General features: G+C 32.7%; 3 protein-coding genes across 3 annotated transcripts; all 3 read left to right on the forward strand.

The window, feature by feature from the left end:
• The first annotated feature begins 78 nt into the window (after nt 1–78).
• Nucleotides 79–4,653, forward strand: LOC109503634 (odorant receptor 43a-like). The gene is made up of 7 exons (XM_025305235.1): nt 79–93; nt 680–965; nt 1,219–1,687; nt 1,802–1,901; nt 2,129–2,248; nt 3,863–4,018; nt 4,398–4,653. Exons 1-7 carry the CDS (start codon nt 79–81, stop codon nt 4,449–4,451), a joined length of 1,200 nt encoding a protein of 399 aa, XP_025161020.1. The 3' UTR covers nt 4,452–4,653.
• A 93-nt stretch (nt 4,654–4,746) lies between these two features.
• On the forward strand, nt 4,747–9,424 carry LOC105180802 (odorant receptor 43a-like). Its single transcript, XM_025305236.1, has 7 exons — nt 4,747–5,502; nt 7,110–7,379; nt 7,491–7,959; nt 8,075–8,180; nt 8,421–8,540; nt 8,759–8,914; nt 9,232–9,424. The coding sequence occupies exons 1-7, from the start codon at nt 5,478–5,480 to the stop codon at nt 9,283–9,285; spliced, it is 1,200 nt and encodes a 399-aa protein (XP_025161021.1). The 5' UTR covers nt 4,747–5,477; the 3' UTR covers nt 9,286–9,424.
• Nucleotides 9,425–10,861: 1,437 nt separating this feature from the next.
• On the forward strand, nt 10,862–13,250 carry LOC112589986 (odorant receptor 43a-like). The gene is made up of 6 exons (XM_025305230.1): nt 10,862–11,150; nt 11,272–11,743; nt 11,859–11,958; nt 12,206–12,325; nt 12,572–12,727; nt 13,037–13,250. The coding sequence occupies exons 1-6, from the start codon at nt 10,913–10,915 to the stop codon at nt 13,088–13,090; spliced, it is 1,140 nt and encodes a 379-aa protein (XP_025161015.1). The 5' UTR covers nt 10,862–10,912; the 3' UTR covers nt 13,091–13,250.
• Nucleotides 13,251–14,169: the final 919 nt, after the last annotated feature.

The raw sequence follows: 14,169 nt of genomic DNA on the forward strand, positions 1-14,169 counted from the left end.
GCAAACGTGATGAATTTTTTCCCGGAGAGAACGACAGTATCCCTTAAGTCTTAGACATGAAACGTTCAAGAGAACATAATGGTGCTTCTCTTCGTTAGCGAATTATGATTTCTACTCAGTGCACTTATCCTCCTCTTTATTTATTATGATTGTCATAATTGTTAATATCGTGCAATTCTTTCCAATAGATTTTTAGTGATCTCGTTACGTACTCTTTTACAAAATTAATCATAGTATATCATGCTCGAGAGAATTAATCATAAAAAGAAGAGAACGTTCCCACAGCACAGAAGTTGCAGCAACATTGCTGCAACGTTGCATCAATATTGCAATGTTGCGGCAACGTTGCAGCAACATTTTTTCAACTTTGTGTGCTGTATAGGTAATAACTATTTGCTGCATTCAATGTCACGGATATTGTTTGGCAAATCCGTTGATATCTTATCACCTTAAAATGGAAATTTCATTATTGTCTATGTTTTCTCTGTCATCTATATTGTTTCTATAATTTGTTTATTCATAGAAAAAATGATACGCTCAAATACGCTGTGCACATATTTTAATCCCCCACGTTTATATAAATATTTATTTTTATATATACATATAAATTATATATATAAATTATACATATATATATATATAAAATTATAATTCGTAGCATAAAGTCGAACTCAAGTAGCAGCTTCTAATCACAGATTTCGAATGGGCACTCAGTGTAAATCGGTTCATATTAAGAATCGCTGGCTTATGGCCGCCAGACAACTACGACACTCGTGAGGCACTAAAGTCGAAAATATGGCTGCTATACAACTTTTTGACAATTCTTTTCATACTTACAATACCAATGTTAATATCGTTGATAAGGGTATGGGGGGATATGATTTTAATGATAGAAAATATGCAATACAGTTTGCCGTGTATAGGTACAATATTCAAAATCTGCATTATTTGGTACAAACAAGCAGGTACAAATGATGTAACAAAATAATTTGTCTTGTAATTATATTTTAATTTTTTTATATAATTGACTTATAACGAACCCGTACACAACCCGAACACAAAAAGTTGCAGCAACATTGCTGCAACGTTGCAACAATGTTACAATGTTGCAACAATGTTACAATGTTACAACAATGTGGCAGCAATGTTGTTGCAACTTTGGTGCTATATGGCGAAGATATATATTGAAACATCCATATAAAACTCTGATCTTTCTAGATTTACTACCTCTAATTAACATGATCGAGAGAGACTGGATGAAACCAAAGATGAAAGAGGAGCGAGATGTTATGCTGAATCGTGCAAGGATTGTACGCGTAATTGCCATTTGCGGAATCTCCGGGGCACTTTGTGGAATAATAATTACTTTCAGTTTTCCATATCTCGGTTTGAGACTCAGGCAAGTGACGAACCTAACCGATTCTGGAAAACCGTTGCCCGTACCATCATATTTCTTGCACGATGTTTCCAAAAGTCCGCAGTACGAATTAACACTACTGATGCAAAGTATCACGGCTGTCGCATGTGGTTGTTCCTATACTGCGGTCGACCACTTTCTCGGACTATTGATTTTGCACATATGCGGCCAACTGGAAAATCTACATTTGCGACTGTCACGTATGAAAAAGTATCCGAATTTCAATGCGGCTCTTGAATACAATGTCCAGGATCACATCCGTATAATCAGGTACACAAAATAAATTGTCAAGGTAAGCCGTCTGAAGAAGAATTATTCAAATCATTATATTCATAAGCGCGAAATAAATTTATATTATTTTATTTAAATCAGCCTATTTTGCAGGTCCGTCGACATCATCGACCGTACGTTTAATTCAATGTTACTTGTTCTGGTGCTCTACTTCGGCGTATTATTCTGCTTCCAAGCGTTTCTCATAGTTGAAGTAAGTAAGAAATAATTTTTGTGCCGAAATGTTCGAAGAACCTCTGACCCAAACAGTTAGTCGTAGCTTTCCAAGTTCATTTGTGAACAAGTTTAAAAAAACGCACATTTTGATCAATTGCATTACTTAAGAATTTGGTTGCATAATTTTCATCGTATACAATATCATTAAATGCAACTTGACAAATTTCAGAGAATATACAATAATTTGAATCTGTAACGATCTAGGTTGTGAATCGAAAGGGCCAATTATCCTTGACCCAAATGATTTGGTTCGTCGCAGATACCGTATATATTTTGATGCACATGTGTCTTTATTGTGTTGTCGGCGAAATACTCATCATGCAAGTAAATTGAATAATATAATAATTGCTTCAATGAGAAGCAGGGGACATACGTTGGTTCTTTAATAAGTTTCGAGACTGAACATGAAGATGATGTCACTGGTCGAAAACTGTTATAAAGCTGACTAAACTGTTAAAGAGCGTGAAAGCTCTACACCTTTTTAATTTAATAGCTGCTCCCAAATGATCATCCATATGTGGGGTTTAGTTTTGTTTTTACAGTCAGTTGTGGTACGTCTGTTTGTTTAACGGTAAAAATCGAATATCGTTCCATGATTAAGTTTGAAAGAGAAAATCTCCACGGAAATCAAGATCGAGTTGGATTTTGTTTACGGTGGCTCTGTTCATTTGTTTTCAACAATGAAAATTTGGGGTGCCGGGTTGAAGCAAACCATAAAAGTATGATTGATGATGAGAGCCCAGGTCGTTTAAAAACTACAACAACTGAGGAAATAGTTGACAAAATGCATCAAATCGTACTGAATGGTCGGAGACTGAATGTCAAAGAGATAGCAGATGCATATTTTCGGAACATATATGTTCAAAATTTAATATGAAGATTTGGATATGAGGAAGCTCACTGCGCGATGAGTGTCGCATTTACTGACATTGAACCAGAAACGCATTTGACAAAACATTTTAAAGGGGTCTTTGGACCAATTCAAGCGGAATACAAAAGATTTTTTGTGTTCATTCGTAACTATTGATGAAACCTGGATTCACCATTACACATCTGAAAACTAAGAACAGCCAAAACAGTGAATTTCACCAAGTGAACCTGCTCCGAAGAAGGCAAAGATATTTCATTCGACTGAAAAAGTTAAAGGGACTATTTTTAAGATAAAATGGCATATTGCTCGTCGGCTATCTTCAAAAAGGAAAAACTATCATTGGCGCATATTATGTGTCATTACGTAGGTTACTGCAAACGTTTCGCGAAAATTTCTATGAAATTGTTCTGTGTTGAAAATTCTAGCATTGCCAACTTACCGACAACAATATTTTTATAAAATTTAATAATTTTCACGCTAATAGGCATTGATTAAACAAAAAAATGTCAATTGGTTTCGTTTTTATAACATGTCAAAGTTGAGAAATGAAGTGAAAAAAATGGATTTAAATCGAGAATATCTTCCTGCGATAATTTTCTATGATTTTTAGAATAATTTAACTCTACAACAATATATGGAACGGCTTGTTGCGGCTTTTGGTGATGAAGTACCATCAAAAACAATAATTTATCGATAGTTTCAAAAGTTCAAAAGTAGACATAGCAATCTTAATAACGATTTTCGTGAAGGTTGCTGACAGAATGAAAGGACTAAAAAAGAAACGGACAAAGTGTATCAAACTAAAAGGAAACTATATCGAAAAATAAGACCCATTTTACTCAAAAATATAAGGGCTTCATTGTTAGGCTCGAAATTTATTAAACAAGCCACATGTATCCTATAATTTTGTAACTCATAATGTTTTCCGTAACTACAATACTACAACTCGTTTCTTTTGTATAATCGCTGTGTTGGTTTAGAAAAATGTCGATATTTATTTTGCTAATATTAATTTAGTAGTGGATTATTTCTTTTGTTCGGATAACAAAAACGTCGCAATTTTTCAGTCTGAGAAAATATATCAAGTCGCGTACGAATATCCGTGGTATAACAAAGAACCAAAAGTAGCAAAAAGCTTAATGCTGATCATGCTGCGCGCCAGTAAACCACTTTATATCACAGCCGGGAGGACATTTCCCATGACGATGACAACGTTTTGCAACGTAAGTTATTTGTCATACAAAAAGTGCGTTATTATGATATTTAGTCTTTTCATTGTGCAAGGAGATGACAAGATATGTAATATCGATAATTCAATTATCCTTCAATTATCAATTTTACATGTCTTGCCATCTCCTTGTTAATACGAATCCCAGAGCCAGATCAATCTATACTCTAAGATGTTTCCCGAGTTTTTGGAAATTCTATTTTTAATACGTTATGTTTAATTATTTTGTTTATCTTGAATATTATTTAGTATCGCATCTCTAGCTGAAAATGCAAATTTAAATCATGTACTTTTTGCCAATATTTAAAATAAATTTATGTATTATACGTAAAATTTTTGTTTCTTATCCATACAATATTAAAAAAATGTTTCAGTTGTTGAAAACTTCGGCGGGTTATGTATCGGTGCTACTCGCCAATCATGGTTAATGGCCATATTTGAATTTCCAGCTTAGATTTTTTTTGTAATAATACATTGTACAGCTGGTAATTAAACTAGTTACATGTAGTCAGTAAACATAATGGACAATGTATAAAGTGCCTTACAAACTATTCTCTGTACAACTTCTAACGATAGCGACAGAATGTTGCGTGATATTAATAGAATGAAATAGAGAAAGAGAGAGAGAGAGAGAGAGAGAGAGAGAGAGAGAGAGAACAAATTATTCAAAAGTAAAAAAATTATTCTTTTTCATTTACTACTAAATAAATTAATAAACCTACTAATTAATAAACCATTAAGTTACTATGCCTTCCATTATATATATATTATGAAGTGTTCTTGACCCTTAAACGAAATATAATTTTAACCAATTTTTCGGGTTAAAGATGTATTTTAGTAACACTGACACAGAAACTGTTCACCTCATCCTTCCAGTCGCGTAGCTATATTTCAACTGTTCATTGGAGTGAACGTTACATCTAAAGATTCATTAATAATGCATTGTCCATGTGGTTCTCGATCCGTGTAGTTTTACATGTTTGGTAGACGTACTTTCTTCTACGGGACAAACTTTTTCGCAGAGCTCTAGCTCGTCTTCTATCGACATGTAAGAAATTTTCTACCTATGAATAATTGTAACTTTACATTACTTTTCAACACGTATGTACGATGATGTGGATGATAGTATGTGCGACAACAAAGAGACATAAATTAAAAAGTAAGGAAAGCGGTGGATATTTCTGCCGATAGAAAATAGTCATTTTATGCGCACTCACGATAATAATTTATTCGCTTATTTCGTTTAGCACCAAAGCGTGACCACAATACGATATGGTATATTCGCGTGTGCGACATGCTCGTTTTGGTTGTTACAATATTCACGACGTTGCTAAGAACGTTGGCTAAATGAAAGTTTTTCTCTTTTTTTACAAGATATGCACGCGATGACACGTAATAAATATGTGGGTAAATTTTTCGCCCGAGGATGAGGCAGTGTCTTTCATACCTTGGACATGAAAAGATCAAGCGGACATAATGGTACTTCTTTTCGTTACGATTTCACGGTTTTTACTCGGTGCATTCATTTTGCTATTCGAAAATTATGATTGTCATGATTGTTAATTTTATCTATTTTTCTGCTGATGGATGTCAGTCCACATCGTGGTCTGTCGCGTAAGATTATTCATAGCTTACTGCTTGAAAAATGTAACCGTAAAAAAAGAAAACGTAATAACTCTTTTTTCATGCAATATTACAGAAATTATCCACAGAACTTATTGGTATTTTATCACTTTGAACAGAAATGATATTATTCTATAATTTTTTTTTTGTTAAAAATATCAAACGCATGTATATACGCTTGCGCAACATACTTTCTACTATGTAACGTTAATATATTTATATTTTTACATATATGGATGCACAGAGTGTTCTATGGAAGTTGCTAAAATTAATCAGGTATTATTTTCGAATGTATTCAGTTATTGTAAAAGCAAAAATTGCGTTGGAAAAAGAGAACTCTATAGTTTTTAATAGGTATAAATAAAATTTTTAAAAATATATAAAATTTTAGAAAAAGTTAGTGTATCAGTGTACAAGTTTATTTTGTTGATAAAAAATGATGAAAAATGTAATAATGATCAAATAGTAAGTGATAAAGCTAGTGATAAACAATAAGTTTCGAAGTGCGCACCATCTGAATTTGTACAAAACTCAATTCTTTTACGAAAACTCGTAAAAGCTTTTTCTAACGTGTCGTGTTTAATATTACTGACGACCTTTTTAATAGCTGCTAGTAAATCTGGCACTGTTGTTGAATTTCCGATATAGTAATTGTTTTTAATGTCATTTAGCCAGAAGTGTGCTTTATCCACGTAAGTTATTAATTTTTCATCAAAATCTCCATCTTCAAACATTGCATTTATTATCTTGCAAAATTCTACACGTTTAGTCCTAGCGCGTTCGGTTAGCAATTAATAAGATGTTATTTTATGCGGACGTATGTTAAGAAATGTTTTAAAATCTTACGTACCATTGATTTTAATATTTGAAAGGCTTGGACAGCTTTCCGAATGGAAATATTTAGATTTTGTTCAAAATAATTTTTAATTTTTTTAATATTTTTTTCTACAGATATGGGCACAGAAGGATCTAGCAAATCGTGTCTACGATTTTAGATAGTTCCATATGGCATAAAATTATCGATAATTTTATTAGAAAAAGATAAGAAATTATTTTAACACAGATTTATCGCGAAAAAATGAAGTGATAACGCCTAAGTTTAAATAATTAATAAATTCTAACCTTTTGAGTATGTTTTTGTTCGTAATTTTATTTGTTCCATATTTAGTACAAAACCTCCTATGAGCATTACTATATATTTTCCCTTCAGAAAAGAAGCACTCGAAGATAAACCTTTTCTTCCGTCGTCAAATTATTCATTTTGATGCACACAGACTTGTTTCTACCACACGAAAATAAAACTGCTGACCCTCAGGCGGACGACCAACTTTAAGACTCGTTCTAAAGTCATGGAGGAAAGAACCAATCGTTTAATTTCAGCAACTTCCCGTGGGATACTCTGTACATATATAATTATAGTATACAGCATAAAATCAAACTCTAGTAGAATCCTCTAACGACAGATTTTGAACGGGTCGTTAGTATAAATCGGCTCATGTTAAGAATTATTGGTTTATGGCCGCCAGACAACCAAGACACCCGTCAAGTCATGAAATCGAAACTTCGACTACTCTGCAGCTTTAACATGGTATTTTTCGTATTGACAATACCGGCTTTAATATCACTGATAAGAGTATGGGGTGACATGATTTTAATGATAGAAAATATGCAATATAGTATACCACTTTTGAATACGATATTTAAGTTCTACATTATTTGGCAGAAACAAACAGGTACACATTTTATAATAAAATAAAATATCTATCATACTTGTCTATTTACGCGTCTAAACAATTGACTAAAAAAACCGATTGATCATTAACATGCCATTCCGATACTTTTAGATTTACTGCCCTTAATTGACATGATCAAGAGAGACTGGGTGAAACCAAAAGCGAAGGAAGAGCGAGACGTTATGCTGAGACGTGCAAGGATTACACGCGCAATCGCTATGTACGGATTGTTCGCGGCAGCTGGGACAATAATAATTACTCTTGGCTTTCCGTGTTTCGGTCTGATTCTCAGGCAAGTAACGAATCTGACCGATTCTGGGAAACCTTTGCCGATACCATCGTATTACTTGCACGATATTTCCCAAAGTCCTCAGTTCGAGTTGACATTCCTGGCACAAGGATTCGCGCTTATTGCATGTGGTTGTTCCTATACTGGGACCGATCACTTTCTCGGTCTATTAGTTTTGCATGTATGTGGACAACTGGAGAATCTATATTTGAGATTGATACATATGGGAAAGTATGAAAATTTCGATATAGCTTTGAAATATAACGTCCAGGATCACATTCGCCTGATCAGGTACATGAAACAAATTGTCCGGTTATCCTGTCTAAAAAGAAATTTTTCTAACCGTTAGACACTTAAACACGATATAAATTTATATAATTTTTCTATAAAGCAATGAATTTTGCAGATCCGTCGAAATTATCGATCATACATTTGATTCAATGCTACTTGTTTTGGTGCTCTATTTCGGTATATTATTTTGCCTTCAAGCTTTTCTCATAGTTGATGTAAGTTAAAAATAATTTATGTGAAAAATGGCATAATTAAAGAGCCTCAGACTCAAGCGGTTATTGGTAATTTTCTAAATATTTCATTTGTGAACAAGTAACAAAGTACATGTCTTGATCATTTATTATTTAAAATTGAATGTCGCTACTTAAGAATTTGGTTGTCAACTTTCCTTATATATAATTTAATCGAATGCAACTTGACAAGTTTTAAAAGATATATAATTTGGATCTGTGATAATCTAGGTTGTTAACCAAAAGGATCAATTGTCGCTGATACAACTAGTATGGTTCGTTTCAGCGATTATATATGTTTCATTGCACATGTTTCTTTATTGTGCTGTTGGCGAAATTCTCATGACACAAGTAAATTAAATAATATGATAGTGGCTTGAATTGCAAAACAGGCAGCATGTATCGTAAATTTGTATAACTCATAGTTCTTTCTGTAACAAAATATCTATACATATTCTTCATCCTCACAGTGTTGGTTTAGAATCATGACTATATTTATTTTACTCGCATAAATATATCTGGAAACTATTTTTTTTTGGTCGGGTAACATATATGTTGTATTTTTTCAGTCTGAAAAAATACATCAGGCTACGTATGAATATTCGTGGTACAACAAGAAGCCAAAAGTAGCAAAAAATTTAATGCTGATCATGCTTTGCGCTAATAAACCACTTCATATCACAGCCGGAAAGACATTTCCTATGACGATGTCAACGTTTTGCAATGTAAGTTATATGCACTTTAAGAAATGCATTATGAAATATTAAGCTGTTCGTCGTGGATGTAGCATAAATTCAAAAGCCAAATCAATCAATATGCCCTAAAATATTTCTTTAGTTGCTTGAAATATTGTTCTTTTAATAATCAAGTTTAATAATGTTGTACACACGCGGATTATTTTGCATCGTAACTAAATGAGCACATAACGAAATAAACCCCATTATAATAGTAACTTTCTAAATTGTCATTATTTATGATGGATTTATTTATCGAACGTGAAATTTTCCTCTTGTTTCAATTTGATATTTTAAAAATATTCCAGTTGTTGAAAACTTCAGCGGGTTACGTGTCGGTTCTACTCACCAATCAAGGTTGATGGCTGTATTGTAAATTTCGAGATTAGATTCTTTTGTACCAAGATGGACAATATGTAGTGTGTAGACAATATTAGTAATAAGTAGTATTTGAATTAATAATACATATGATAGACAATTTATAATATATAAGAAGTTTTATAAATCACTCTTTTTTTTCTTTTTGAACTGCTGGAGACAGCAACAAATTATTGCATACTTTTAATAGATTTACTCAAAAATAAGAAATTATCCTTATTTATTTATTACTAACTTAATAAACTGCTAAATTACCATGTGTACTATATATATTATATTACCAAGTATTCGTAATTTTCAACTGAGATATATTCTCAACCAATTTTCCGAATTGAAGATGCGTTCTAGTAACACTGACACCGAAACTGTTCACTACATCCTTCCAGTCGCGTAGCTATATTGCAACTGTTGTCGTTGGAGCTAATACTGCGTCTAAAGGCTCATTAATAATGTGCCGTCCATATGCCTCCCTATGCCTCCCAACCCATGCGTTTGCACATATTCGATGGATGTATCGTCTTTTAGTGGACAAACTTTCAGCAAAATAAAAACTATAAACAAGTTACAACCGCTTCACCATTACCGTTAAGTTTTTTTCAGAGCACTAGCTTGTCTCCTATAAACATGTAAGAAACTTTATATATGCATAATCGGAACTCTACATTACCCTTTAGTATGTGCATACGATAATATGAATGTACGATAGTATGCGTGCCAGCAAAAAGACATAAAATACGAACCAACAAAAGCGAAGAATATTTCTATTGAAAGAAAATAGTCATTTGTGCGCTCTCGCGATAATAATTTATTTACCCATTTCTTTTAGCAGCATAGCGCGACTACAATACAATATGGTATATTCGCAACATACGTGTGCAACATGCTCGTTTTGGTTGTTGCAATATTCACGACATTGCTACGAACATTGACTAACGAAAGTTTCTTTTCTTTTCTTTTTTTCTTTTAAACGGAATGCAAGATGAAATGTAGCTAACATGTGAGTGAAGCTTCTCCCCAAAGCAGAGGCAGTATCTTTCAAACCTTAAACATGAAACATTTAAGAGGACATTATGGTGCTTCTTTTCACAGTCCACGGTTTTCAGTGCACTCATTTTCCTATTCAATTATTATGATTATCATGATTGTTAATTTCATCCATTTTTTTGCCGATGGATATTAATATACGTTGAGATCTCTCATGTAAAATTATTCATAGTTTATCCGAAAGAAATATTCATAAGGAGGGAAAAACGTTATAACTATTTGTCGCAATGCTACTTCAATTATATTCAGATTTTATTGTATCACTTTGAATGGAAATGGTATTACTGTATAATTTTTTTAGATAAAAAATCATTGCGTGCAAAAATACGCATATGTAACATATTTTCAATCTTAACGTTTATATATTTATATTTTTACAAATATGCACATATATACACGTACATATATATATATATATATATATATATATATATATACATCTTACATACATATATATGTGTATATATATATATATATGTATATAATTATAGTTTATAGCGTAATATAAAACTCTAATAGAACCTTCTAATAACAGATTTCGAACGCGTCGTTAGTATAATTCGGCTCATGTTAAGAATCATTGGATTATGGCCGCCAGACAACCAAAAAGATCATACAGTCATAAAATCGAAAATTCGACTACTGTATAGCTTTAGCATGGTACTTTTCGTATTGGCAATACCGGCTTTAGTATCATTGATAAGAGTATGGGGTGACATGGTTTTAATGATAGAAAATTTGCAATTCACTCTACCAATTATGGGTGCAACATTAAAAATCTTTATTCTTTCGCGAAAACAAGCAGGTAAAGATTGTGTAACAAAATAATTGTCTCGTCGTTCGCTTATTAATTTGCTAATTCAATTAACGGAACTTGTAAAAATAACCAAGTATAAAACATTAATATGTCGCTCTGATTTTTGTAGATTTACTACCCTTAATTGAAATGATCAAAAGAGACTGGATAAAACTGAAGATGAAAGAAGAGCGGGACATTATGCTGAAACGAGCAAGGATTATACGCGCACTTACCATATGCGGATTATTATGCGGGGTAGTTTTGACAATAATAATTATTTTCACTTTTCCCTGTTTCGGTCTGATGCTTCGGCAGGTGACGAACCTGACCGATTCTGGAAAGCCTTTACCGATACCATCGTACTATTTGCATGATGTTTCCAAGAGTCCGCAATTCGAGTTGACGTTCTTGGCACAAGGAATCGCGGTTATCGTATGTGCTTGTTCCTATACTGGGACTGATCACTTGCTCAGTCTACTAATTTTGCACATATGTGGTCAACTGGAAAATCTATATTTGAGATTGACACACTTGGAAAAGTATGGAAGCTTCGACGTAGCTTTGAAATACAACGTCCAAGATCACATCCGCCTGATCAGGTACAAAAGATAAATTGTTCGATCATTCTGTCTAAAAAGAAATGTTTAAGGCCATTGTACACTTAAATACGATATAAACTTTCGTAATTTTTTTATAAAATAATGAATTTTGCAGATCCGTCGAAATCATCGATCACACATTTGACTTAATGCTACTTGTTCTGGTGCTCTATTTTGGCATATTATTCTGTCTTCAAGCTTTTCTCCTAGTTGATGTAAGTAAAAAACAATATATATATACATATAAAATTTTATATGTATATATAAAATTTTATGATTAAAGAGTTTCCGACAAAGTTGTGGATAAATTGCCATGTTTAGCTATGAACAAGACGCAAGACATATTTCTCGATCAATCACGGTACTTAAATATTTGATGGCTAATTTCTTTCGTAAACAATATAATCAAATGCAACTTGACAAGTTTCAGAGGATATATAATTTGGATCTGTGACAATCTAGGTTATTAACCAAGAGGGTCAACTGTCATTGACACAATTGATATGGTTCACCTCAGCGATTGTATATGTTTCGTTGCACATGTTCCTTTATTGTGCTGTTGGCGAAATTCTTGTGATACAAGTAAATTGAATAACATGACAAAGGCTGTAATGTAAAACAAAGAGCATGTGTCGTATATTTTTATAACACATAATATTTTCCGTAATTATATTTATATGTAAACGATACTTGTACAAACCGATATTTTATATTCTTATACTGTGTTAATTAAAAAAAAATTGCCGATATTTATTTTGCTAGCATTAATTTATCGGACGATTATTTTTTTTTTCTTGTTCGAATAACATATATGTCGCATTTCCTCAGTCTGAGAACATACATCAGGCCACATATGAATATCCGTGGTATAACAAGGAAGCGAAAGTAGCAAGAAGCTTGATGCCAATCATGCTTTGCGCCAGTAAACCACTTTATATCACAGCTGGGAAAATATTTCCCATGACGATGTCAACATTTTGCAATGTAAGTTATTTGTCATACAAAAAGTGCATTATTACGATATTTTAAGTATTTTATTGTGCACTTAGTAGAATCCGAGAGCCAGATTAATCCATACTCTAGTATGTTTTTTCAGTTACTTGAAATTCTATTCTTAATATGTTATGTTTAATTATTTTGTATATATCGAACATATTATCTAGCAGCGCATCTCTAGCTGAAAATGCAAGTTTCAATCATATACTTTTTAAATTGCCATTATTTAAAATGAATTTATGTATTATACAAAAAATGTTCGTCTTACCTCAATTCGATATTTAAAAAATGTTCCAGTTGTTGAAAACTTCGGCGGGTTACGTATCGGTTCTACTCACCAATCAAGGTTGATGGCTGTATTGTAAATTTCTAGATTAGATTCTTTTGTAACAAGACAATATGTGTAGATAGTATTCAATGAATAATACATATGATAGGCGATATATAGGAAGAGTTTTATAAAAGCGGTTTTTTTTTTTTTTTGGAACTTCTGGAAACAGCGAAAAAATATTGCACATTTTTAATAGAGTTATTCAAAAGTAAAAAATTATTCTTATTTATTTATTACTAACTTAATAAGCTGCTACTGCTAATTTATTATGTTTATTATATAATTATGAAATGTTTTTAATTCTCCATCGAAATTTACACTCAACTAATTTTTCGTATTAAAAATACGTAACACTGACACAGAAACTGTTCACCTAATCCTTCCAGTAGCACAGCTACATTTTAACTGTTCATTCAAGCTAACGCTGCATCTAAAGATTCATTAATAATGCATCGTCCATGTGGCACTCGACCCATGCGGTTTGATATAAACGATGGGCGTATTTTCTTCTAGCGAACAAACTTTCCAGCAAAGTAAAAAATGCCAATAAGCTACAGCTGCTTCACTATTATCGTTCAGTTTTTTTTCAGCTCTAACACGTCTTTTATGGACAAGTAAGAAATTATACACATCCATGACCGCAACTTTTCATTTCTCTTCAATATGCGTACGATAATGCATGCGGTAGAATGTACGTCAACAAAGAGATATAAAATACGAACCAGCAAAAGCGATGAATATTTTTCTATCGACAAAAATAGTCATTTTGTGTTCTCTCACGATAATAATTTATTCACACATTTCGTTTGGCAGCAAAGCGCATCGACAATATCATAATGTATACTCGTATGTACGTCATGCTCGTTCTGGTTATTCTAATATTCACGAACATTAGCTAAACGAAAGTTTCTTTCGTTATACGATGACATGTAAGAAACATGTGGCTAATTTTTCCCCAGAGAGAGAGAGAGAGAGAGCCAGTGTTCTTTAGACCTTAGACATGAAACCTTCAAGCGGTTATGATGGTGCTCCTTTTCGTTAACAGTTCGCGGTTTTTATTCAGTGCACTCATTTCCCTGTTCAAATATTATGATTGATA

Source organism: Harpegnathos saltator, unplaced genomic scaffold (assembly GCF_003227715.2).
Source record: "Harpegnathos saltator strain DR-91 unplaced genomic scaffold, Hsal_v8.6 scaffold682, whole genome shotgun sequence".
Classification (NCBI taxonomy): domain Eukaryota; kingdom Metazoa; phylum Arthropoda; class Insecta; order Hymenoptera; family Formicidae; genus Harpegnathos; species Harpegnathos saltator.